Source organism: Pteropus medius, unplaced genomic scaffold (genome assembly GCF_902729225.1).
Source record: "Pteropus medius unplaced genomic scaffold, Ma_sr-lr_union100, whole genome shotgun sequence".
Lineage (NCBI taxonomy): Eukaryota > Metazoa > Chordata > Mammalia > Chiroptera > Pteropodidae > Pteropus > Pteropus medius.
The window spans coordinates 14,464,390-14,487,502 of NW_024349798.1; the positions used below are offsets into that span (position 1 = coordinate 14,464,390).

The following is a 23,113-nucleotide window of genomic DNA, read 5'->3' on the forward strand; positions in this document are numbered from 1 at the left end:
TTAAAAATTGGGACATACAGAAGAGCATAAAGGGGTAGGAACCAGAAAATTTGGAAGATGGAAAAGTAGAAATATAAGAAGTAAAATGTCACCGTATAGGTGAAATAAATCGTCATTCTCTACATTTTGCCACATTTCCTTTTACTTCATTTTGCACATTTAAAAATAGTGGCGATCAGGCTCCATGTGTTACTTTTCTCCCAGTTAATATTTTAGCTGAAGCATGTCCCCGTGTTGGTAAACACTTTGCGAGTGTTTATTTTTCTGAAGTTAAAATCTTTTGTAGGCGAGCACCACGGTGCGCGTGACCAACTCCAATGCGAACGCCGCCAGCCCCCTGACCGTGGCTGGCTACAACGTGTCGGGCTCTGTGCGCAGTGACGGGGAACCCATGAAAGGGGTGAAGTTTCTTCTCTTTTCTTCTTTGGTAACCAAAGAGGTAAGCAAAGAAGAGTGTGAAGAACGAGAGAGACCGGGACAGCACCGTTGAACATGCAGGTCGAGGCTGATGTGTAGTCTCAGCATTTAAGAACATGGCGTGTTTCTCAGTTGACGCACAAGAGATTGAATGTCTACACTGGGGGGGTGGTGGAGTTTGGTGAAAAGTGCACAGGCTTTGAAATCAATCAACCCAGGTTCAGACAAATCCCAGCTCTGCCTTTTACTAGCTGTGTGACCATGGGCCAGTCTCTTTGCCTCGTGGAGCTTCGTTTTCTTATCTGGAGCATGGTGTCCCACTGTAGGGAAGGACAATCGTGTCATTTTTTCCTAGGAAGACTATGCCATTTTTCACTTGAATGTAAAGATTTTTGTTCCTGTTACCTCTACTATGCCCTAGATTTCAGAAATATGTATTTTTGTGACATAAAACTTATAAAAGTTTTCCTATAGCGTGGTTTTTTGATGATAAACAGAATGTGTAAGTGAAAAAAGAAGTCTTTTTTCCTTTTTTTCTCGGCGTAGGACGTTCTGGGCTGCAGCACCTCACCAGTGCCTGGGTTCCAGCTGCAGGATGAGAGTCTGGTGTATTTGTGCTACGCTATCTCCAAAGAAGACGGCTCCTTCTCCTTCTCCTCCTTGCCAAGTGGGGGTTATACTGTGGTGAGTGAAGCCGTTTCCATTCCTTTTATGTCTGGGACTCTTAACGTAGGAAGAGTCTATGCCATTTGAGTTTTAGAGACTAAATGGCTGGCCTGCGGTTTTGAGAATGTTTTATTTAGCAGCTACTTAGGATGAGATTCTGACCCCTCAGTAATAGCTGCAAAAATGCAGGCCTTCTTCTTTAAAATCAGCAGCAATTATGATTCAGTTTCTCTTAGCCTACCTGAACCCCTGCTGGATCGATTATTAACATTGATGGTTGAATCATGTTATTGGCTCTTAGTAACGAGCAGACTCTTCCTTCCAGATTCCATTCTACAGAGGGGAGAGGATTACCTTTGACGTTGCTCCCTCCAGACTTGACTTTACAGTGCAACATGACAGCCTGAAAATTGAGGTAAGAACTCCCTGTCCTCTGGAGGGACAGGTGTTCGAGTTCTAATCCCTGAGCACAGGTGTTGCAAACACGTTTAAAAAAAAAGTCAGAATTTTATCTAGAAGGACTGTCAGAAGAAACAGAATCTTGTGCTCTTTTCTGGTTGAGCCTGGAACCCTCCAATAACCTCACCTCTCTTATACGATGTCTATATCTTAGAGAATCGAAGCCCTAGCCATATCTGCTTCATTCAGTGAAATATGTTTATTGAGTGTCAGTGATGTGTGTTTCAGGGACTGATCTAGGGGTTAATGTACAGCAGTGACCAAAAAGAGCCAGAAATTCCTTTTCTTGTGGAACGCATGTTCTAGTAGCAGAAAGAGACAATATACTTACAAATAAGTCAATTAGGAAATATGTTACAAGGTGACGAGTGTTCTAGAAAAGTATAGCAAGGAAGAAGATTACGCAGTTTCAAGGTTGCAGTCTTACAGGGTATTCTCAGGGAAGTCCTTTTGAAGGTGACATTTGAGCAACACCCTGAAAGGGACAAGGCAGTGAACTGTACTTACACCTGTGGGAAGGGTGTGTAAGACAGGGAATGGCAGATACAAAGGTCCTGAGGCAGGAGTGTGCCTGGAGAGTTTGGGGGGTGCCAGGGTGGCTGGAATGAAGGGAGTGAGGAAGGGAGGAAGAGGAGAGAACGTCAGAAATGATGGGGCAGATCGGGCATGGCCTGGCTGGCCATCCTGGGTGACAGCTGGCATCACTCTGGGAGAGGTTCTGAGCAGAGGCGAGGCTGATCCCTCTGGCCGCCATGCTGATAGTTCCCAGGGAGCAGGGTGGAATCGAGGGACCAATTAGGAGGTTGTGGTACTAAACCAGTGAGAGCTGACAGCTCGGATCACGGCGATGGGAATGGATGGGCTGATAGGCGGCCTGAGAAACTCCCTAGACCCTAAAATAAATGGTAAATGTATTTTTCCTCACACTTCTATCCTTAAATACAGAAGTTGGAAATGGTTACTATAGCAAATTTGCTAGATAGAGCAAATCCCAAAAGAAAATTAGTCTTCATAAATGGACCACCCAGTGTTACAGTTATTGAAAAAATTAGATTTTAATCGTTTTCTTTTAACGTTACATTTGAAAGTGCTGCATTAAAGTAGCTTAAATTGGTAGGAGCTAGCGTTTAGGCGACATGCTCAGTGGGGCTCTGACTCTGCTTTGTAAGAGTCAGTAAAGCACTGGATTGTTGTGCCGTGCCCTGGAGGGAGACCAGAAGGTGAGAAGATGAAGCCTTGGCATGCCTCAGGGGCTTGCAGAGGAATGAGACGAGGCGGGGAAGACGTCTGGACATGACCACATACAAGTATTCGACAGATCGATGAATGGGATTTCAGGGAGTGAGAGGGCCTGTAAGCTGCATGAGGGCAGTCTGATTCTTTACTGTGTTCCTAACACGTGGTTTAGTGCCTGGCACATAGTAGGTGCCTAATAAAAGTGTTTGTTGTGTGGACGTATGAATTAATAAACCATCTTGATAGAAGGATCAAGAAGGGCACAAGAATAAAAAGGAAGCCATTTTATTTTTCTAAAGCTCTTTCTAATGCTGTGGCATATATTCATTCATTCATTCATTCATTCAGGAGTCATTTATTGAGTGCCTACTGTATACCAGGTGACTAAGACAGAAAAGGCCCCCATCTTCATGGACCTTACATTCTAATGAGAGGTAGACAAACTATAAGAAATCAAAAAAGGACATTTCACAAATCGATCAGTTTTTTGATGAAGCTAATAAAATAGGTTAGTGTGATGGACAGTGACTGGCTGGGACAGGAGGCAGGGACTCCTAAGACAGGGTAGTCAGGGAAAGCTTCTCGGAGGGGGTGACAGTTTGAACTGAAACCTAAGTGATGAGAAGGAGCAGCCTCCTCCCAGATCTCCACCAGGGGTCAGCCTGAGGAACGAAGGGTCAGGGCGGCTGGAACAGTGATTGCAGAGAGGAAAGCCATGGCATTCACGAGCAGGGAGGGCGGACGTGTATAAACTAAGTATAGGACATGGGTCAGTGCAGCGGCTGGGACTGAGTGAGGTGGTCTCAGTGGAGTGAGTATCGACTTGACTTCAGGTCGTGGTGGGAAGAGGAAGGACAAGGGCTCGAGAGACCTTGCCGAGGAGTCCACAGGGCTGATGGGTGTTGGAGGGCATCCAAGGTGATGCTGGGGCTTAAGCTTGGGAGCCTGGAGGGTGATGTGGCTCACCAGAGTGGGGGCGCCTGGAGGGGAGGAGGCAGGAAGGAGGCAAGGGCGGGGCAGGCTCCCCCAGTCCAACTCTGATCTTTAAGTGAGAAAGAAAGTCTGTAGATGCAATGTGTTCTATTATGTGACAAACAACAGCATGCTGGGAGTACAACAAAGGGGACAGGTGGGGAGCGTGAGTGAGTGTGCTGGGAGGGAGCCTGGCTGGCACACGGGCCTGGGAGAAGCCAGTGTGGGGGGGTGTGGCATAAGTGGGGCTTCTGCAGCTTGAGCCCCTGATGACCTTCCTGTTCTTCATCTTCTAGCCCGTGTTCCACGTCATGGGATTCTCTGTCACTGGGAGGGTCCTGAATGGGCCCGATGGAGAAGGTGTTCCTGAGGCAGTGGTCACTCTGAATAACCAAATCAAAGGTGAGCGGACGTGTTAGCCCTTGGGGCTATTTGCCAGGGCTCGTTCTTGATCACAGAGAGAAATGGAAAGGAAACAAAACCTTGGTGACAATGAAAATGTGTGCCTGCTTTTTATCTCAAGCATCCTCGTGTATGTGGAGGGCTCTGCAGTTGTTTGGGCTCATCTTTTTCGTGTGTGTTTTTGTTTTACAGTCAAAACAAAAGCTGATGGCTCATTCCGCTTGGAGAACATAACGACTGGCACGTACACCATCCACGCTCAGAAAGAGCACCTCTACTTTGAAACTGTCACAATCAAAATTGCACCTAACACGCCTCAGCTGGCTGACATCATTGCCACAGGGTGAGGTTATTGTGTTCGGGTGTGCAAGCGCCAGAGCTTACGTTGACAGCCAGCGGAGGACAATAACCTTCCACCTGACTTTTTCTGCCAGGGCTCCACATCCGGTCTCAGACACTGATGGAGAATTTGGGCTGGCTTCTTTAGACAGATTAGTGCTAAATCTTAGCACCTGAAGGCACTTCTGTATTGGATGCTTAAGGAAAATGCTTCGCTTCACAGTTCAGATGGGTTGACATTAGAAAAAGACCTTCTGTATCTGACCTCACATCTGTGGGGCCTTCCCTGGCTTCCTTCTGAGGACTTTGGCAGTTGAGAAAGTTTGTTGAGAAAGTTTGTTGTAAGATGCTCTTGGTCATTGGCATAGCTCTTCTCGTTTTGTTGGGGACAGTGAGGGGACAGTGTTTGAATTCGTATAGTCTTGTCATGTGGTGACGTGTGGAGCATGGAACTCAGGCCTTGGAGTCAGATCTCGGATCTTTATCTCACCTGTTTGTAACACGGGGAATGCGGTGCCACCTCTTTGAGACAGCAGTAGGTGCTCCCTCAGCAGTGACTTAACAAGAGGGGTGGGGTCTGCGTGGAGGGGCTGCGTGAGCAGCGCTGGCAGGTGGCAGCGTAAAGCATGGTGCCACTGCTGTGTGAAGCGTGGGGCGGGCAAAGGACAAGGCCACGGGCACATCTTAGAGTCCCCCTCACACCCCTTGGAAGATGGGGGCTTTCTCCACCACGGGTCTAGGAGCCGGTGATCAATATGAGCATGGAGGTAGTGTGATTAGGCTTTTGTGCTCTGTGAGGCACTCGGGTGACATGGTGCGGGATAGCTTTGAATGGGGAAAGACTTGGGCGCAGGAGGCCCGAAAGCAGAGTTGATGAGCACTTGCCTCGTAGGGAAGTCAAGGACAGATTAGAAATATATTCAGGGGTTCCGGTTCTGAGAGGCAGGATAGTTGTGGTGCCGCTAGCTGTGGGCAGGGAGAGTAGCCAGTTAGGTGACGAGGGTTCAGTTTTGGGGTCTGAAGGACCCCTCGATGGAGCTCTCCAACAGATGCTTAGATCCATGGTGCATCTTAAAGACTGGCTGCGGGCGACAGCCAGGGCCTTGAATGTGTTGGAGCAGGTGGAGGTGGGAGATCCGCAGACAAAAAATGGGGTGCTAGTGTTTGAGGGGTGGCCTCGGGAGAACCTGAGGGGTGGGTTTTAAGGGTGAGGTGGCGCCCAATGGTCATGGAGGTCCAGGGAGCTGAGCCCTGAAAACACCGCCCACCGGCTTGGGCATCGAGGAGTCTCCAGTGACCATTTTCTATAGACAAGTAGGGGTCAAGGTTGGGGTTCAGTGTCGAATGGGAAATGAGGAAGCACCTCACCTGTGGAACCCTGTACCCGTCTCTGTCATGGTGGAGCCTCAGAAAACAGTTCTGGGTCTTAAGTCCTTCCTCTTTTTCTTCATAAGCATTTTTGAGCAGCTGCTGTGGGCTGCTGTTATAAATTCTAGATGTGTAATGGTGGAAAGAAGCCCAATGTTCTGAAGACGGGGCTTTCGTCTTCCTGGGGAGGCAGACTCGAGATGAGTACATATGGTAGGTCTCGTGCAGGCAGACACCGCGTGCTGAGAGGACTCAGCTCGGAGTGGGACCCATGGAAGGCCTCACCGGGTCGCCGACACCTTCGGCAGGACTCGAAGTTAGCTCAGCGAAGAACTTCCCAGGCAGAGGGAGCAGCCTGGGGAGGTGGGGACAGCAGCTCCGGGAGACAGCCAGCGAGGCTGGGGACGGTTGGTGAGGTTGGACCTCCGAGCCATCTTGTGGAGAAGGCTTGCTCCCCAAATGCAGTGGCAAGCTGTCGGAGTTCTCAGCAGGGGAGTGATATGGATCTGGGCATTTTAGAAAGTTTTTTTTTTTTTCCCCAGTTGCTGCTTGGACAGTGGATCAGAGGGGAGCCAGAGTATAAATGGAGAGATTAGACAGGAGGCTGCGACAGTCGTCTGGAAGAGATGTAGTAGCTGGGACCAGGGTGCCGGCAGGGGAGGGAGTGAAAAGTAGATGAAATCAATAGGTAGAAGAGAGAGAATCAACAGGCCGTGCGCTGTCGGAGTCCCAGGCTTCTTATTTGGGGACTTGGGTAGATGGAGGAGGTACTGTTCATGGGGATGGGGAAATATATTTATACTAATTTTCTTCTTTAAAGTGGAATATTTGGGTCAAAGAAAGAAAAACATTTGTTGAGTTTCTTTGGAAAAATTCGTCATTTTCCTTTTGGGCCAACATAGCATAATTGCTTTATTTTATTGCTATTTCTTAAAAAAAAATTTTTCCACTTTATTTGGAAAACAAACTCTTTGACTTCTGTCCCAATGATAATGAAAATGTAGTTATCTCACAGTGTACTGAAATTACTAACGTATGTTTATAAATTATTAAGCCCTGATGAAAGAATTTATTGACACGAATGAATTTTTAAAGGCTTCATTATAACAAGACACTATTCTATCAGCTTTTTAGTTAATTTTTCTCAACTAAACCAATATATGTTGGGCGTTTAGGGTGACCAGATACTTCTCTTTAATTGAGAGCATGAGCTAAAACAGATCTATGGTTAAAACATTTAAAACAGAGAGGCAAAGAGAGTCAGCTTGGAGCAAATAAGGTGACATTCCCCTGACATGGACACGAATGAGGAGAACATGAACGGTCCCTGAGAAAGATTCATCAGTGTTTTCTGTCTGTCTCTTTATTCTGAAAGTGTGAAGCAGAGAAATGTGAGAACCACATTGTTGATGCTTCATGGGCTGTACGGTCTCTGTGATGAAAATGCCATAGATAATTCCTAAATGAATGGGCATGGCCATGTTCGAGCAAAACTTTAGGACACTGAAATTTGAATGTCATATAATTTTTATATGTCACAAAATAATTCTTTTGATTTCTTCCCCTCTTTTAACACTTGAAAAGTATGAAAATGGAAGTGTGCAAACCATGCTCAGCTCAGGTCCACACAGAAACAGGTGGCCAGCAGGACCAGGCCTGGCGGCGCATGGGCCGTGGGTCTTGGGCCCGCACTGGACTGTGGGCTCAGCTGGCCGGTCCCTTCACTCTAAGAAATGACTGTTTTTCATTACTTGTAGATTTCACACGTATAACATTCCACCACCTTGTTCCTTTTGTTGTTTTTTATTTGCAGCAGAGTGGGTGTCCCAGCATTTAGCGCACCCCGTGATTATCCGTCATCGAATCCAACACTTTTATTATCTTTCTGTCAAAAGTAATAACTGATTTTTGTCTAAAATGATTCTTTAAGATTAGAATATGTAACCTTTAATCGAAGAAACAGTCGTGGCCTCCAGCTGTGGGACATGATTGCATTTTAACACATCAACTAACTGAAAAATGAAGAACATCACCAAAGATATGGTCTTTGCTGGTCTTTCTCAGGGAGTGGACGTGCCTTTCCTGTGCCTTTCGAGGTGGCTTTGCAGCATTTTACACCGCCCATGTGGTCATCGGTCTGAGTCATTACTTTAACAGGGCTTGTCAAGTCTGTGTTGCTTTTGTGGCTCCTGGCCCCTAAGAAGTTCAGCTTTAGCTTTGCATTTTTCCAGCTTAATTACCTTTTCTGTTCAGATCTCTCATGTTGCTCCGATCCACACATTATGTGGAATGACAGGCGAGGACCGCGTCTTTGATGACCCTGCCTTGTTTTATGGCCTGGGTAATGCAGCGTCTTAGGCAGCTTACAGCTCTTGCTTTTAAGGACTAGCCCATATTTTTAGTCCGAGGCTCCTCCACTGTAATTACCTTAGTCAATTACCTGAAACATTTCATCATATACAGATTTTCTGAAAATCACTTTCTTAGTGTGGGGGTTGCCACATGTCCCCCAGAACATGCACAGCCCTGCACACTGGGCCCCCCACTCTGCCTTTTCCCTGATTCAGGAAGAGGTTCAGTCTTTTTTCCAAAGGTTGTTTTTAAAACTAGAGTCACTCAGGCTGTATTCCTATCTCTTTGTTAAGATTAAACCGATCTCACAGCTGGAAGATGGACATTTTGGTTGAAAAGCGCCTTTCCTGTTATAATTGAGTTCTCACGCTGGAATGAATGGCCCCCTTGTTGCAGGTTCAGTGTCTGTGGCCAGATCTCAATCATTCGCTTTCCTGACACCGTCAAGCAGATGAGTAAATACAAAGTTGTCCTGTCGTCTCAAGACAAGGACAAGTCTTTGGTCACCGTGGAGACAGATTCTCATGGATCGTTTTGTTTTAAAGCAAAACCAGGGACCTACAAAGTCCAGGTATGATGAGTTTTGTTCTATTTAAGATATTTGAAAAAATAGCCATGGGTTTTTAAAGGGCTCTTATTAGCCCAGATGAGTTAGAGAAGGAGCATGTCCGTTCCCAACTTATTTTGAAATGTTTACGTGCCTGCTTGTCACAGTTAGTAGAGCAGACAGACAACTAGTTTAAAAATGATGCAACAGGCCTTTCTCTTTTTCAGTTCTGATGTTTATTAGAGGTTATTATCGGGCTGCCAATCACGCCTCCCCCTTCTCAGGCATTTGGCTGCTGTAGAATATCCCCAAGTCCCCAAAGAGATTACAGTGGACTCTGTTAACCGCAGCTCAGTAACTTGCACAGTGCATGGCTTCTGGAACCCAAGGCCAAAATGGAGCTCCCCTTTTCCTGCCTTGCCCTGAATTGAGGACACCGGGCAGGCACCATCTGATTACTCCATCCAGGCAGGTAGATGCTCAGGGGACCCTGGCCTAGGGTCTCACTGCAAGGGCGAAGATCTGAGCACAGGTAGGGCCAGCAGCCAAGGGACAGACAGAGCCAGATGTCAGCGCGCTGTGCCTTTCAGTGCAGTGGGCCTGCCCACGGGGAAGGCTGCGTCTCGGTGGCTCTCAGGCTCTGACTCAATGAGTCAGCTGCTGCTCCTCCCCAGGGAGCAGGGAGGGTTGGGAAGGTTCCTTCTAGGATTTGCTCTCTTCTAGGGCAAGTGAGGTCCCTTCCTCTGAGGAGCTGGGGTGGGCAGATAGTGGTCTCCCCGCTTCTGCTGAGCAGTGTGATGTGTGGGCTGATGGCTCCTTTGCCAGCTTCTTGTTAAGCCGGCCACAGCGAAGCCTCTGGAAGCCCTTTCGGAAGCATGATAAGGAACTTACCCGAGGCAGGCCCATTCCGGAATGTAATCTTTACCAGGGATGAAATAAGTGACCCCCACCGTACCCCCCAGTACCTGTTGTTAGCCTGAGGAAGGCCCACAGAAGGAAAAGAAGAAGAAAATGGCCGAATTCCACTGGCGGCGCCAGGTTCATGGCTTATGTCCTGAGTGACCTCAAGCCAGGAGAAGGTTCTGGGATTTCATACGGCTCCCACCCAGCATACAGGTGATCGATGGCAGCGCGTGGCTCTGTGGAGTCGTGCCCGACACGCTTTTGTGCACACTGCCTCTGCGGGAGAGTTTTTTTCTCTGATCAGAAATGTGTTTCCTTCACACAGCCTGTCTGCGGATTTGTTGTGATTATAAAACTCGGCCTGGAAATGGACCTTTGCCCTTCAGAACCCGTTCAGCCTTGGGCCCAGAAGAACTTTCTGGTGCCCTGTAGGCTAGGGGAGCGGCGGCCCTGCCCTGATGCAGCCACTGACGTCGTCCCGTGTTCCCGCAGGTGGTGGTTCCCGAGGCAGAGACCAGGGCGGGGCTGACGTTGAAGCCCCAGACAGTTCCTCTCGTGGTGAAGGACGGGCCCGTGATGGACGTGGCCTTCATGCAGTTTTTGGCATCCGTTTCTGGGAAAGTCTCTTGTTTGGGTAAGATGTCGATTGACGGCAAGAACAGATCGTTTCAGAGAGGGAGGCGGGTAGAGGTGGGATTTGGTGAGCGGCTCCTCCCTGGGCAGCACTGGGGACGGTGGCGGCTCCTGGCGGTGGCCTTGGCGAGTCCGTGTTGCATCTAGTTCTCTCTGAAAAATTGCTGCAGTGAGTCATCAGAAATGTTTTTCTTGGAGTATTTCTGCTTTGGCTCCTGAAAGAACATGCGGGTCTCTTTTTTTCCTCCCTCTTGACTTCAGAGGTGGAATCAGGAAGGTGGAATCAGGCCCAGGTTTCAGTCCCAGCTCTGTCACTTACTTGGTGTGGGGCTGTGAGCATTCACGTGCCCAGCCTCAGTTTTTCTTCTGTAAAATGGGAGTATTGCCACTTTCAGAGGGTTTTAAAGAAGCTCGGATGTAGTCAGGAAGCAATGTGGCACAGCTCTTAAGAACATAGACTCTGGAACGACACTATGTGGGGTTGAACCTTCACTGTGTGACCTGGGGCAAGTTGCTTAACCTCTCTGTGCTTTGAGTGCCTGGTCTGTGACATGGAGATGATAATAGTACCTGCCTCATAGAGTCACGCTTTGTGGCGATCAAACGAGTTAGTGTAGGCGTGGCCTTTAGAAGTACTGGGGCACAGCAAGAGTCATGTAAATCTTTGCCGTTAGTAATGTTAAATACGATAAAGGGCCCCGTTCTCTGCCTGCTACAGAGGGGGCGTTCAATAAAGTTTCTTCACCTTTCTCTTTTTCTCTGGCTCCTGTAGGCACTCCATAAATATCATTTCCCTTATTTCAGTAAATGACAGAGCCACTTTGACCCTTGGTAGCTTCCTTGCTGGGCACCGATGACCTGCTTGGGGGTCACTTTTTAGAATCGAGTAGCTACATCTTAGCTCTACAGGAGCCCCGCTGGCACTGCCCGTCAGGAGGTGACCGGTGGCAAGCAGCACACAGGGAGGGGTTGGGGCTCGCACGCGCTCTGGTTCATTTAAGGCAGTCAAATGAGGCCTTCCCGTCTTTCTCTGTGTCTTTCTCCGCAGACACCTGTGGCGACCTCCTGGTGACCCTGCAGTCCCTCAGCCGCCAGGGCGAGAAGCGGAGCCTCCAGCTCTCTGGCAAGGTCAACTCGATGGCCTTCATGTTCGACAGCGTGCTCCCGGGAAAATACAAAGGTGAGACCTGCAGGCGGCGCTCGAGGCCCTCACTCACTTCCTGTCTTGCCCGATGTTCTGAAACCCAGCTCCCAAATTTCACCCCAACTTTACACCTTTACTTGTTTAACTCTTCCTTGCCCCTTGACCTTGAATGTGCATAATTTAGCTTTGGGCGATAATGCAGGAGTTGAGGCTCTGTGAACCAACTGCCACCTTATCAGGACAGCCCATACACTTCTCCTTTGGGAGGGTGCCGTCATTTGTGCCATTTTATTTCTGAATGCTGGAGAAGGGAGTGTGAAATAATGCACTGTGTGTCCTACCACTTAGCAGCTGTGTGACCCTGACAGTCCCTGAGACTCAGTCTTCTCATCTGTAAAAGAGGAATAACAGGCTTTTTGCAGAATGTAAAACTAAATGAAACAGTTTCTAAAGCCCCTTGCCCAGTGCCTGGTAAGCATTAGACGCTGGCAGATGTTGGTCCTCATTTCTGCTTTTCTTGAGAAGCCTCGCATCGCTGTATTTCCTCTTTTTCAAAACTCAGTTTGGAGTTGCTGGCAGTGAGTAGCTTATAAAGTAGACTACTTTTTCTGGGGAATTATAAGTTCTATTATATCAGGTGTTGGCAGACTATGATGTGAAGACCAACTGCCTGTTTTCATAAGTTAAGTTTTATTTGAACACAGCCATGCCTGTTTGTTCGTGTATTGTCTGTGGCTGCTCATACACTGTTAACAGAGTTGAATAATTAAGACCGTGTGGCCTACAAAGTTGAAAATATTTACTCTGTGGCTCGTCATGGAAAAAGTTTGCTGATTCCTGAATACTTATTTGTAGCCTGATCTTTAGGCACAAATAAATTTCTTTCTTGGTGATTTTGTATGGCCATTGGTTTCAGTTTTTCGTTTTTTGTTTTTTTTTTAGCAAGTACTTCTTCCGAGCACTGCTATCCCGCCCCCCCAATCTCTCTCTCACATCTGTCTTATCTATTTATTTGTCTATCTATAACTATATATATATATGTATGTGTGTGTCCGTGTGTGTATGTGAAATATTTATTGATGTATATGTATACACAGTTTTAAAAAATCAGTGAATTTGTTAGAGTTTTTTTCTGGTGTATTTAGGGAGGTGGGATGCTCTATGCCTACATGTCTCTTTGTGTTATGTGCTTTTCCAGTAAGCATCACGCATGACGATTGGTGCTGGAAGAACAAGAGTCTGGAGGTGGAAGTTCTGGAAGAGGATGTGTCAGCGATTGAGTTTAGGCAGACGGGCTACATGCTGCGATGTTCCCTTTCTCATGCAATCACTCTGGTATGCATGGCTTCTGAGCATCCTCTTTTTTGGAAGGGCACTTGCCTTTTTCAAAGCAAGAAGGACTAGTGTGCCAAGGAGATTATAACCATTGTCAAGTCAGATTTCCTTTTCTGCCCCTCGACTCAGCCACCTCTTATGGAAAGCATCATCCGGAAGCATTTAAGATCCCTCAGTGGAAGATGCCTTTATTTGAGAGATTTTTCTGGCTTCAGATTGAATTCTCACATTAGTGATTTGGGGAAGCCGTTGACGGACATAGTGGTTTTGTATCCCTGAGCAAGTTCATTTACTGTTTCTAAGCCTCAGTTTTCTTCTCTAAAATTGGGATCGTAATACCTACTTCTCAGGGTTGTAGTGAGGTTTAAGTAAGGCTCTCAAGTATTTAAAATTTCCTTGGCATGTACTGCTGCTATTTATTTATAGATGCAGCTGAGTCAATTTCTCCAGTATACTTGTTTTGGTGCAGAGGACAGAGCTGTTAGCAGGCTCTTCCTCTTTCATCGATGTTGTCTTTGTGGCCTGATGTTTCAGGAAATGGAACACTCGTGCAGGCCTGTGTAGATCCATTTATGAGTTTTACCTAAGCTTTGACTTCAAGGAGCAGTGAATGTCATTGTTAGGTGCCAGAGGAGAAACTGAGGCAAGTGGCAATGAAATGACTGCTAATGTCAGACACTGGAGGAGTTGAAACTGGTGTTTTCAAGGCGAGTCGGCCACTCCAGTTACAACTACAAATGCTAAACAAACATCATTGTTCCAGAAGATGGGTTAATTAATATCCAGTTGACAATGAATGATAGGCATTTAGGAAACCATTCCTTCTCTTAAATTCTCCAGTGCATTTCTGTTTCCCTTAGAATTAGATCCGTATTCTTGAACAGTGGCCAGCCAGGCCCTACCCTCACTCTCACCTCACCTCCTACCTGTCTCCACCTCCCCACTGGACCCTAGCTCATAGGCCTCTCCAGGTCCGCACCAAGCTCATTCCCTCCTGCGGGCCTTTGCACATGCTCTTCCCTCTGCCTGGAATGCTGGGTGTTCTCCAGAAATGTGTGTAGTTGGCTTTCTTTATTCAGGCTGCAGCCCGAATGTTCCCTGCTCAGGAGAGGCACGCCCTGAGACCGGCAAGCTAAAGACGCCTCAGCCAGTGATCACTCTTCTAAATCCGGCTCCGCCAGCTACTTTCTTCATAGCTCTATTACTTGTCATCTGAAATCTACTGCTTTCTTCGTTGACCGCATTGATTTTCTGTCTTCCCACATTAGAATGCAATCCCCCTGAGAACAGGAGCTGTGTCAGCTACCGAGGCCCAGCTCTGGGTCTGTCACATAGGAAGTGCTCAATAAGTATTAGTTTACTGAATGAAAAAGCATGTTTTTGTTGGAAGTTTTTGAAGGTTTTTAATTTTCCTGTGGTCCCCAACTGCTCAAATGATTAATGGGCAAAACAGATGACTGGTTCAGAAACAGAAATATTATTCATCATCTTGTGTCTCCATCTCCTCCAGTAAGTCATTGTATTGCCTTTGGTCCCCTAGGAATTTTATCAGGATGGAAATGGACCTGAGAACGTGGGGATTTATAACCTCTCCAAAGGAGTCAACCGCTTTTGCCTGTCCAAGCCTGGTGAGTCGGACGATTGATGTGCTCTACGCCTTGGGGAAATGGAAAGGCACCAGAGGATGGTTTTAGAGGCGTTTTTTTCCTACCTCAGTTCTGTTTGCATCAAGCTAGCAATTTCGGTTGTGGTTCGCGTACTCTTGTTTTTTCTGTCTCTTTCCTCTGGAGAGAGCAGTGTGTTTACCAAGAGAACTGGGGCTGGGGCTTGGCAAATCTCTTGGGGTTGTCGCGTTGGATAGAGACCCCTGGGCCCTTTCACTTTTATTTATTTATTTTTAAAATCTATTTTAAAATTGCAGTTGACATATAATGTTAGTGTCAGGTGTACCACATTGCAATTAGACCCTTTCACTTTAAAAAATATTACGCTATTGTCCAATGATTTCTCCTTAAGAGCGATCTTTTTAAAATAAAAGTTGGGTCATCTCCCACCTCGCCTAAATACTTTGGTGGCTTCTCTCTCTTTTAACCACTTTATTGAGCTGCAATTTGCAGACCATAAAATTGACCCATTTAAAATGTACAATACATGCGACAACATAAGTGGACCTGGAGGGTATTATGCTAAGTGAAATGAGTCAGAGAAAGACAAACACCATATGATCTCACTTATATGTGGAACCTAAAGAGCAAATATATGAACCAACAAAACAGAAACAGACCCATAGACACAGAACATTTTGATGATTCCCAGATGGGAGGAGGTTTGGGGGAGATGGATGAAAAAGGGGAAGGGAGTAAGAAGTACAAATCGGTAGTTACCACATAGTCACAGGGATGTGGAGTACAGCGTAGGGAATAGAGTAAATAATATTGTAATAACTATGTATAGTCCCAGGCGGGTACTAGACTAATTGGGGGGACCACTTTGTAAGTTATATAAATGTTGTACATTTGGAACTAATATACAATACTGAATGCCAACTGTAATTGAAAAGTAAATACTCTAAAAAGCCAAATAAAATAAAAAGTAAAATGTATAATACAATAATTTTTAGTAAATTTACCAAGTTGTACATTTATGCTCTGTAATCTAGTATAGAACGTTTTCATCACCCCAGTTACAATTAATCTTTGTTCCCAGCTCCAGGCAGCCACTAATCTATTTTTTGTCTGTATAGATTTATCTTTTTTTGGACTTTTCATGTAAATGAAGTCCTACAGTACTGATATTTTTTCTGTCATTTAGCATGTTTTCGAAGTTCATGTTTTGAACTTCATGTAGTGTAGGTATTAGTAATTTGTTCCCTTTTATTACTGAATAGTATTCCATTGTATTTTTACATCATATTTTGTGTTTGCATTCACCACTTGATGGATAATTCTAGTTTTTTGCTATTATGAATAATGTTGCCATGAACATTCGTGTTTAATTCTTTGTGTGGACAATCTGTTTTCATTTTTGGCAGGTAAACACCTAGGAATGGAATTGCTGGGTCACATGATAAATTTATGTTTAATTTTTTTAAGAAACCACTAAATTGTTTTCCGAAGAGGCTGTATATACCATTTGACATTCCCACCAGCAGTGCACAGGGGTTCTTGTTTTCCCACATCTTCACCCACATTTGTTACCGTCAGTCTTTTTGACTGTAGCCATGCTGGTGGGCGCGAAGTGTTATCTCATTGTGATTTTATTTTGCAGTTTCCTAATGAATAAATCAGTGACTTCTCTTGGTTCTCAAGATAAATACAAAATCCTTAACCTGACTTGGAGCTCCTGTATCATCTAGCTCTGTCTGCCATTCTCTCCTTTCCAGGCAGTCGATCCTCCTGCGTTTCAAGTAACAAAATCTGTGCAACAGTGCCATCAAGAAGTAGTGGTTAACTGTCCCCATGGCAGCCTGTGGGTACGAGCGTGGGTTCAGCAGCTGTAGACGTTAGGGTTGGTGTCTTAGTGATTTTTTTTTTAGTCCCTTCCCTCTTATTTTTTGCCTTGTGTTTTCAAGGCTGACATTGCCTCCGAAAACCTGATACGTGGAAGGAAGGAAGGAAGGCCAGGAAAGGGACAGTCAAAAGTTTTCCACGCCTCCTCCTCCAGTGAACTTCTTTTATGTCTGATTGGCCAGAACTGTGTCACATGGTTACTTCTAGCTGCAAGAGAGACAGGGACAGTTGGATATGTTGCTGAGGCTGGGCACATTGCCGTCCTAAACACAATCCTGGATCTGATATCATGGAAGGACAGCATTGAGGAAGCAATGAGCAAGTCTGTGGTTCAGATGCTGTTCTCTTAAATGCTCTCCCTCCCCTCACCCCCCACTCTTCCCTGCCTACCTGCCTTCATGCCTGCTCGCCTTCCTACCTGTCTGTTCTAGGTTCAGAGATTACTTCTGCAGGGGAGGATGGCCCTCCAGTGTCATTTAGATCCCTGCTGTGCTCACAGTGCTCAGTTCTTTCCCTTTACTGCACTTAGCACAGTGGGTTTGCTTGTGGCTGTCAAATTTCTCTCTCTCTTTTGCTCTCATTCACTCACTCACTCACTGTGGACGGGAAGCCCCATGGCAGCCGGGGTGGTATCTGTTTTGTCTCCTGCTGTATACCAGTACCTAGTACAATACCTGGATTATAGTAGGCGCTCTGTTAATTTTGTCAAATAGACGAACAAACAAAATGAATGGAGAAACCTACTCATTTTTCCTACTGGTAATTGCACTGGGGCTTATCAGTTGACGAAAACAGATCAGGGTTTTACAGGAAGTACGGGCAAAAATATTGGTTCATATTGTTTGGGGGACTTGAGGGGATACCTTGATAGACTTTGCTTTGTCCTGAAATAGACTCTTTAAGTAGAAAATTCTCAGTCTAAGTTGCAGTAGAAATGTACTTCCTGTTCTTGTATGCATATCTGTTAGCTTGGTCTGTGTGAATTAAATGGCCACAGCGAGTTGTTAAATCATGGACATGACAGTCCTGAGCTTGGGAGTGGGCCGTTAAATGGATTAGGTCATGGTCACAGGGAAGAAGCCATTCTCGGCCAGCGGCAAAGGCCTTGCTGGCCCTGTCGCTGCACATCTGTTGTGTGGTGTTGGTCTCTGGTGAGCTGCTGCCTTTGGATTTCAAATGTTGCAGTTGCTTAGTGTGATAGATGCCCTGCTCTGAAAATTACTTTTGCTTTCCTGGCTACAGGCGTGTACAAGGTGACCCCACGCTCCTGCCACCGGTTCGAGCAGGCGTTCTACACCTACGACACGTAAGCTGGTGTTCACTGCTCTGTGGTGTTTGTGTGCCTTCCCGGAGAGTGGGCGTGCCTCTCTTCTCTGGTCATTTCTGAGAACAAAGGAATTTTTGTATTTTTTTCTGGAAGAGGTAAGATTAGGCATGAAAAAGAATTTCTAGATAAGGATTTTAAGAAACTTCGGTAAATTATTGAGGAAATGGAGGGAAGATCTCTTTCTTAAGAATTTCTGTAAACCCAGGATAGAAAGCTGTGGTTTTGACTTGGCTTGGCTTAAATAAAATCTTTGTTAAATCTTCCTCCAGCCCTCACTGATGGGAATTCTCAAGCTTTAGCCCAGCACTTTTATATTTTTGCAAATACCATGGGTTTCACTAGGAATTGGAGGCATAAAGTTTTGGATTGGAGAATTTGTTTTTTTTATGTTTTCTTTGTTTTTTTTTTAAACACTCGTATGTTTTTCAGGAGTTATTTCGTCCCAAACTAAGAGCAGTTTGACGCAGTGTATTGCCGAGTGGGAAGGTTGCCTGCAAAGGGTGTGTTGGTGATCGTTTGAGAACGACTAGGTGCTGTTGCTAGTGCTTTCTTTCCACGTCTTTGATTTATAGGTCTTCACCCAGCATCTTGACGCTGACAGCCATTCGCCACCATGTCCTTGGAACTATCACCACTGACAAAATGATGGATGTCACTGTGACTATCAAGTAAGACTATCGAGTGTCCCTGGTGGGCTGAGCGTGGGAGGGGGGCGGACCAGGCCTGGGGGCTCCTCTGATAGACTCTTTGAAAATTAATTTTGATTTCTTATCTCTTAGTGTACACACAAGTGGCCTTCTCTCTCATACATACGTGACACAGCTATATATTTACAACAGCTTCGATCCTCTCCTTTTATGATTTAAGAATTAACCGTGGGTGAGGAGGAGCCCTGTGACAGCTTGTCTCGGTGTCTTAAATTTCTGTTTGAACTCTTTACACTTCTGCCTTTGCTAGGGAAAAAAAAAAATCTCTGGTTTATTCATTGTATTTTAAGTGTTTTAGCAAATTTTTAAAAAATTGCCTACTCTTCTTAGACCTTTTCTCAGAGGCTTGGGAAATAGAGATGGCACCTGATATAAGGAAGGTCGCGAGAGACAAAGGATGTGAAAGGCGGCCCCTCACTGAGGGGCGGGAGTTTTTGCGGTGTGGTGAAGTGCATCCGACACCCTAATTTTCTTGAGAAATGGGAGCTTTTTGGCAACGTGACCATCTTTGTCAGATAGAATGGAAATCTGAATAACTTTCTCCGTCCTTACCCTGACCGAGGTTGCCTTTCTAGCTCTCTCTCCATCTTTCTGTCCACCACCCTTTCCCATCCATCTTTTTGGAAAACATTTATTGTGAGTCTCCCGTGTGACTACTGTGACGGGGCATAGGCCACAGCTCCTGCCCTCGTGGAACTTAGAGTCCCATGGGGGAGGTGGACGGTAGTCCAGGAATCACACCCAGGACCGTAAAATTACAAGGGCGATAAGTGCTTTGAATTTGACCTTGCTGGGGTTGGGAGGTATTAAGGGGAGGCAGGCTGCTTGGTAGCGGCCAGCCCATGCTAAGCCAGAGCCATCTTTTTATAGCAGAGGTCATATTGGTCCTCTCCTGAGAACTCCAGGGGTTTCTCTTCCACTCACAGCGAAACCCAGGGTCCACACTCGGGTCCGCATCTGCGAAGCCCCAGGCTGACACCAGCTTCCCCTGGGACCCCCGCCTGGTCTGACTGCCCTGGGTCCCTTTGCCCAGGCTGCCTTGGTCTCCTTGCCGTCCCTCGAGCATGCTGAGCGGCTCTCCCTCCACGATTCCACGGACTCCACACTTGGCGGTCCCCTGGCCCGACACGCTCCTCACCCGGGAGGTTGCATGCCTGCTTCCTCCCTTCTTCAGCTCTTTGCTCAGGCTCACCTGCTCACAAAGGCCTCAGCCGACCCCCTAAAAATAGCAGCCCCGTGCCCCCAGCACCCCTTCTACACGCTTTCTTTTTTTCGCTTACCCATCATCTGACATCAGTCTGCCTTCAATCGTCCGCCTCTTCCTGCCAGGACGTGGATTCCGCAGGGTCGGGGAGTGTCGCCTGTCCTGTTTATGGCTGTGCCCCAGTGCCTGCTCCTCTAACAGAGGTCGCGCTCAGTAAAGGCTGAATGAACAACAGAAGGTGTGGTGTGCAGGGAACTCCACGTCCTCAGGAAATCTGCCAAGTTTTCACCAAGTCGTAAAGCCAGGGGTATTTCATTCCAGCCTAGATCCACCATATTTGGCAGCCATCATGCAGAAGTTTAGTCTTCTGGTTTTTGTTTATTCAGAATGAGAGAAGATTGTGCCACATGGTGGCATTACTGGATGTTTTTGTTTTTTTACTTAACGATGACCACTTGTAGATGTGTCAGATTCCTGCCAGCGACAGGAACAAGTGACCACATCCTCTGGGCGGCTCCTTCCTTTCCTCCAGGTCTTCCATTGACAGTGAACCCGCCTTGGTCTTAGGCCCCCTGAAGTCTGTGCAGGAGCTGCGGAGGGAGCAGCAGCTGGCCGAGATCGAGAGCCGCAGGCAGGAGCGTGAGAACGGCAAAGACGAAGGCGGAGAAGGACGGACCAAGCCCCCTGTCCAAGAGATGGTGGATGAGTTACAAGGCCCCTTCTCTTATGACTTCTCCTACTGGGCCCGGTAAGCTGGCCTGGGCTTCTCTCCTCAGTGGCCTCTGTTCTGACGCTTTTCCTAATGGAGGGACAAAACCCACCAAATTGAAGTATTTTCATTATTTCAGGTCTGGAGAGAGAATCACTGTCACACCCTCGTCTAAAGAGCTGCTCTTTTACCCCCCTTCCATGGAAGCCACCATCAGTGGAGGTAGATGTCAACTCAGTGAGCCAGTGGCACACCTTTGCAGCTGTCCCTTTGCTTGCATTTAAGAATTTATTCCGCATTGTTGTGAACAATGGAACCGTCTTCGTAAGGCACCTTAAATCCCCTTTGACACGTAGATATTACTTTGATGAATGAATAAGTGAATGAGTGAGTGAATGAATTCAATAAGAGGAACTTTTGCTGTTAGAAGGGGGTGATCTTTTTTGGAGAAGGACTTGGTTTTCTTGACATTACCAGGTTGACACCAGAGGTCGGTGAAAAGCAAAACCATCAGTTGCTGAAATGTGAGCATTAGTCTTCCTGTGTCTGAACTGTTCCTGACGTTTGTATTTTTTGTTGGGGGTGATGGGAGGGTCTCTTTAGGGCCGGATAATGAGAAGTGCTTGCTTTAGCAGCATTTGCCTTTCGGCTACCCATAGTTTTTTCTAGCATTATGGGTTCATTAAATTCTGGGCGTTTGTGTGGGTCACATTTGGAAGCAGTGTGTGTGGAAGATCCTGGCTTTCTCATGGGCAGCGCTTGTCCGCCTCGGGTCCTCTGAGGTCGAGTGGCACGGCCTCTTGTCCACTGGAAAGGCGTGTGAGAGCCGAGAGAGAGGGGCCGTGAAAACCCAGCCGAAGCCGTTAGGCTTGCCTGCTCACAGCCTCGACAGTTAAACAGGGCCTTGCGAGGATGGACAGGCTTGGGCCACTTCTAGTTATTGAGGTTTCTGATTGACTAACCCACCTCGTTTGGAGGCCAGCTTCAAATAGCTCAGTTCCAGGCCTGTCTCTAATGGGAAGCCCCCAGCCAGAAAGAAGGCTCCCTTCCCTCTGCAGCTGTTGTATTCTTCTGTTTGCTTCTCTCGTTTTTAGAAAGCTGCCCAGGGAAGCTGATCGAGATCCATGGCAAAGCAGGCTTATTCCTCGAAGGCCAGATCCACCCAGAGTTGGAAGGAGTCGAGATTGTCATCAGTGAAAAGGGGGCGAGTTCCCCCCTGATCACAGTCTTTACTGATGACAAAGGTGCCTATAGGTAAGTCCCTGATTAAGAAATACCTGCTTGAGGCCAGTTGGGGAGCCCGTTTTCCTTGGGGGAGGTGATGCTTCCTCCAGGATTTGGACAAAGCCATCTCTAGCATTTACTCTCTTTTGTTCAGTGTTGGGCCCCTGCACAGTGACCTGGAATATACTGTGTCCTCACAGAAGGAGGGGTACGTTTTGACCGCGGTGGAAGGGACCATCGGAGACTTTAAGGCTTATGCCTTGGCTGGAGTAAGCTTTGAGGTAACACTACATGTTTTTGAAAAGCATTTTATTAGGGTATGATTGACATACAATAAACTTCACATAAAGTGTATAATTTGATATAATATCAGCATAGGTCGGACATATGAAAACATCACCACAATCAAAATAGCGAACACATCTGTCACCCTCCAGAATTTCCTTGTACCCCTGGTACTCCATCCCTCTCACCCCACCCTGCTGATCTGATGCTTTTTGTCCTTATAGATGGTCTTGCATTTTCTAAAGTTTTATATAAACAGAATCATACAGGTCGTCCTCTTTTTTTTCCTCTGGCTTCTTTCACTGGCATAACTTGGAAGTCTGTTATTTGAGCGTGTTTGCATGCCTTTTGGGAAGCATTTTAAGCTTTCTTCCTTAACAAAGGACACAGAACGTTCCTACTGTGCTGTTTGATGTCTTCTCTTGTTCCTCTGTTCTTGGGAAGAAGCAGGCTCTGAGAAGTGCAGAGTAAGCCTAGAGATGCTTGAGTATAAAGATTTTCAGTCAGGAGGACAAAGGAAAAGAATGGCTGATTACTTCACATAAAAAATTACAATTCTGTGTTGCAGAATGTATTTTGTACCACATTGAAAGATGGTCAGACCAAGAAGGAATATTTATACCCTAAATAATATCTTTAATTTATAAAGAAATTCTAAAGTTGATAAGGAAAAAACCCAGTTGAGGAAAGATGAACAAAGAAAATAAAAAGGCGATTCACAGAAATAATACACGTGACTAATAAACGTAGAAGAAAAGCTCAACTTTGGTAGTGACTGAGAAACACAAAGAAAGTTACCATCGAAACACTGGGTTTTGAGTTACATTTGCAAAAATTAAGACAATATCCATGTTTTAGAGAGCATGTATTTTCCCGTGCATGGATGACTTATGGTTATAGCTGCTTCGGAGTACAATTTGATGGCATCTTTCTGAATTTAAAGTACATATACCCAGCGGTTCTACTGCTAGGAATTGGCTATTCAGATTCAGAAGGAGAGAACCTTTCAGTTGTGTCTCCTTTTCCATCGCAAAGATGGTTTGCCGGCCTCTGGTTTAGAATGCTGTGCGGCTGCTAACCAGTGAGGCGGATCCTCTGTCAGTGGACTGATGCAGGGGTGGCCAGCACACGAGGCTGAGGGAAGAAAGCGTGTGGAGCATGTGGGTGCCATCGTTTCCCCCCCTCCCCTGTGACGTTTCTAAGCTTCACGTCCCAGAAGGCTGCACACCTGCAATCATCAGTTATCCTGGGGTGAAGAACAGACCCTTTGTTCCCCTAGTGAATAACAACAAAAGAGAACCCGTGAGAATTACCTCTTGACTTGTGAAATGTTGTCTTCTTGGCTGACACGAGTTAACTTCACCCTGGTATCCCT

At 46.4% G+C, this 23,113-nt stretch overlaps 1 protein-coding gene across 1 annotated transcript in view; it reads left to right on the top strand.

Moving 5' to 3' along the window:
- The window catches only part of LOC120620437 (nodal modulator 1), a 49,299-nt gene that overhangs the window by 12,596 nt on the left and 13,590 nt on the right, over positions 1-23,113 (top strand). The window contains exons 7-22 of the mRNA XM_039885430.1: positions 287-439; positions 964-1,101; positions 1,409-1,498; positions 4,047-4,152; positions 4,345-4,495; positions 8,608-8,782; positions 10,154-10,295; positions 11,343-11,474; positions 12,637-12,773; positions 14,314-14,401; positions 17,525-17,588; positions 18,182-18,277; positions 20,053-20,268; positions 20,369-20,451; positions 21,324-21,483; positions 21,608-21,734. Of these exons, the coding sequence (XP_039741364.1) occupies positions 287-439; positions 964-1,101; positions 1,409-1,498; positions 4,047-4,152; positions 4,345-4,495; positions 8,608-8,782; positions 10,154-10,295; positions 11,343-11,474; positions 12,637-12,773; positions 14,314-14,401; positions 17,525-17,588; positions 18,182-18,277; positions 20,053-20,268; positions 20,369-20,451; positions 21,324-21,483; positions 21,608-21,734 (2,058 nt within the window). The remainder of the gene's footprint in view (positions 1-286; positions 440-963; positions 1,102-1,408; positions 1,499-4,046; positions 4,153-4,344; positions 4,496-8,607; positions 8,783-10,153; positions 10,296-11,342; positions 11,475-12,636; positions 12,774-14,313; positions 14,402-17,524; positions 17,589-18,181; positions 18,278-20,052; positions 20,269-20,368; positions 20,452-21,323; positions 21,484-21,607; positions 21,735-23,113) is intronic.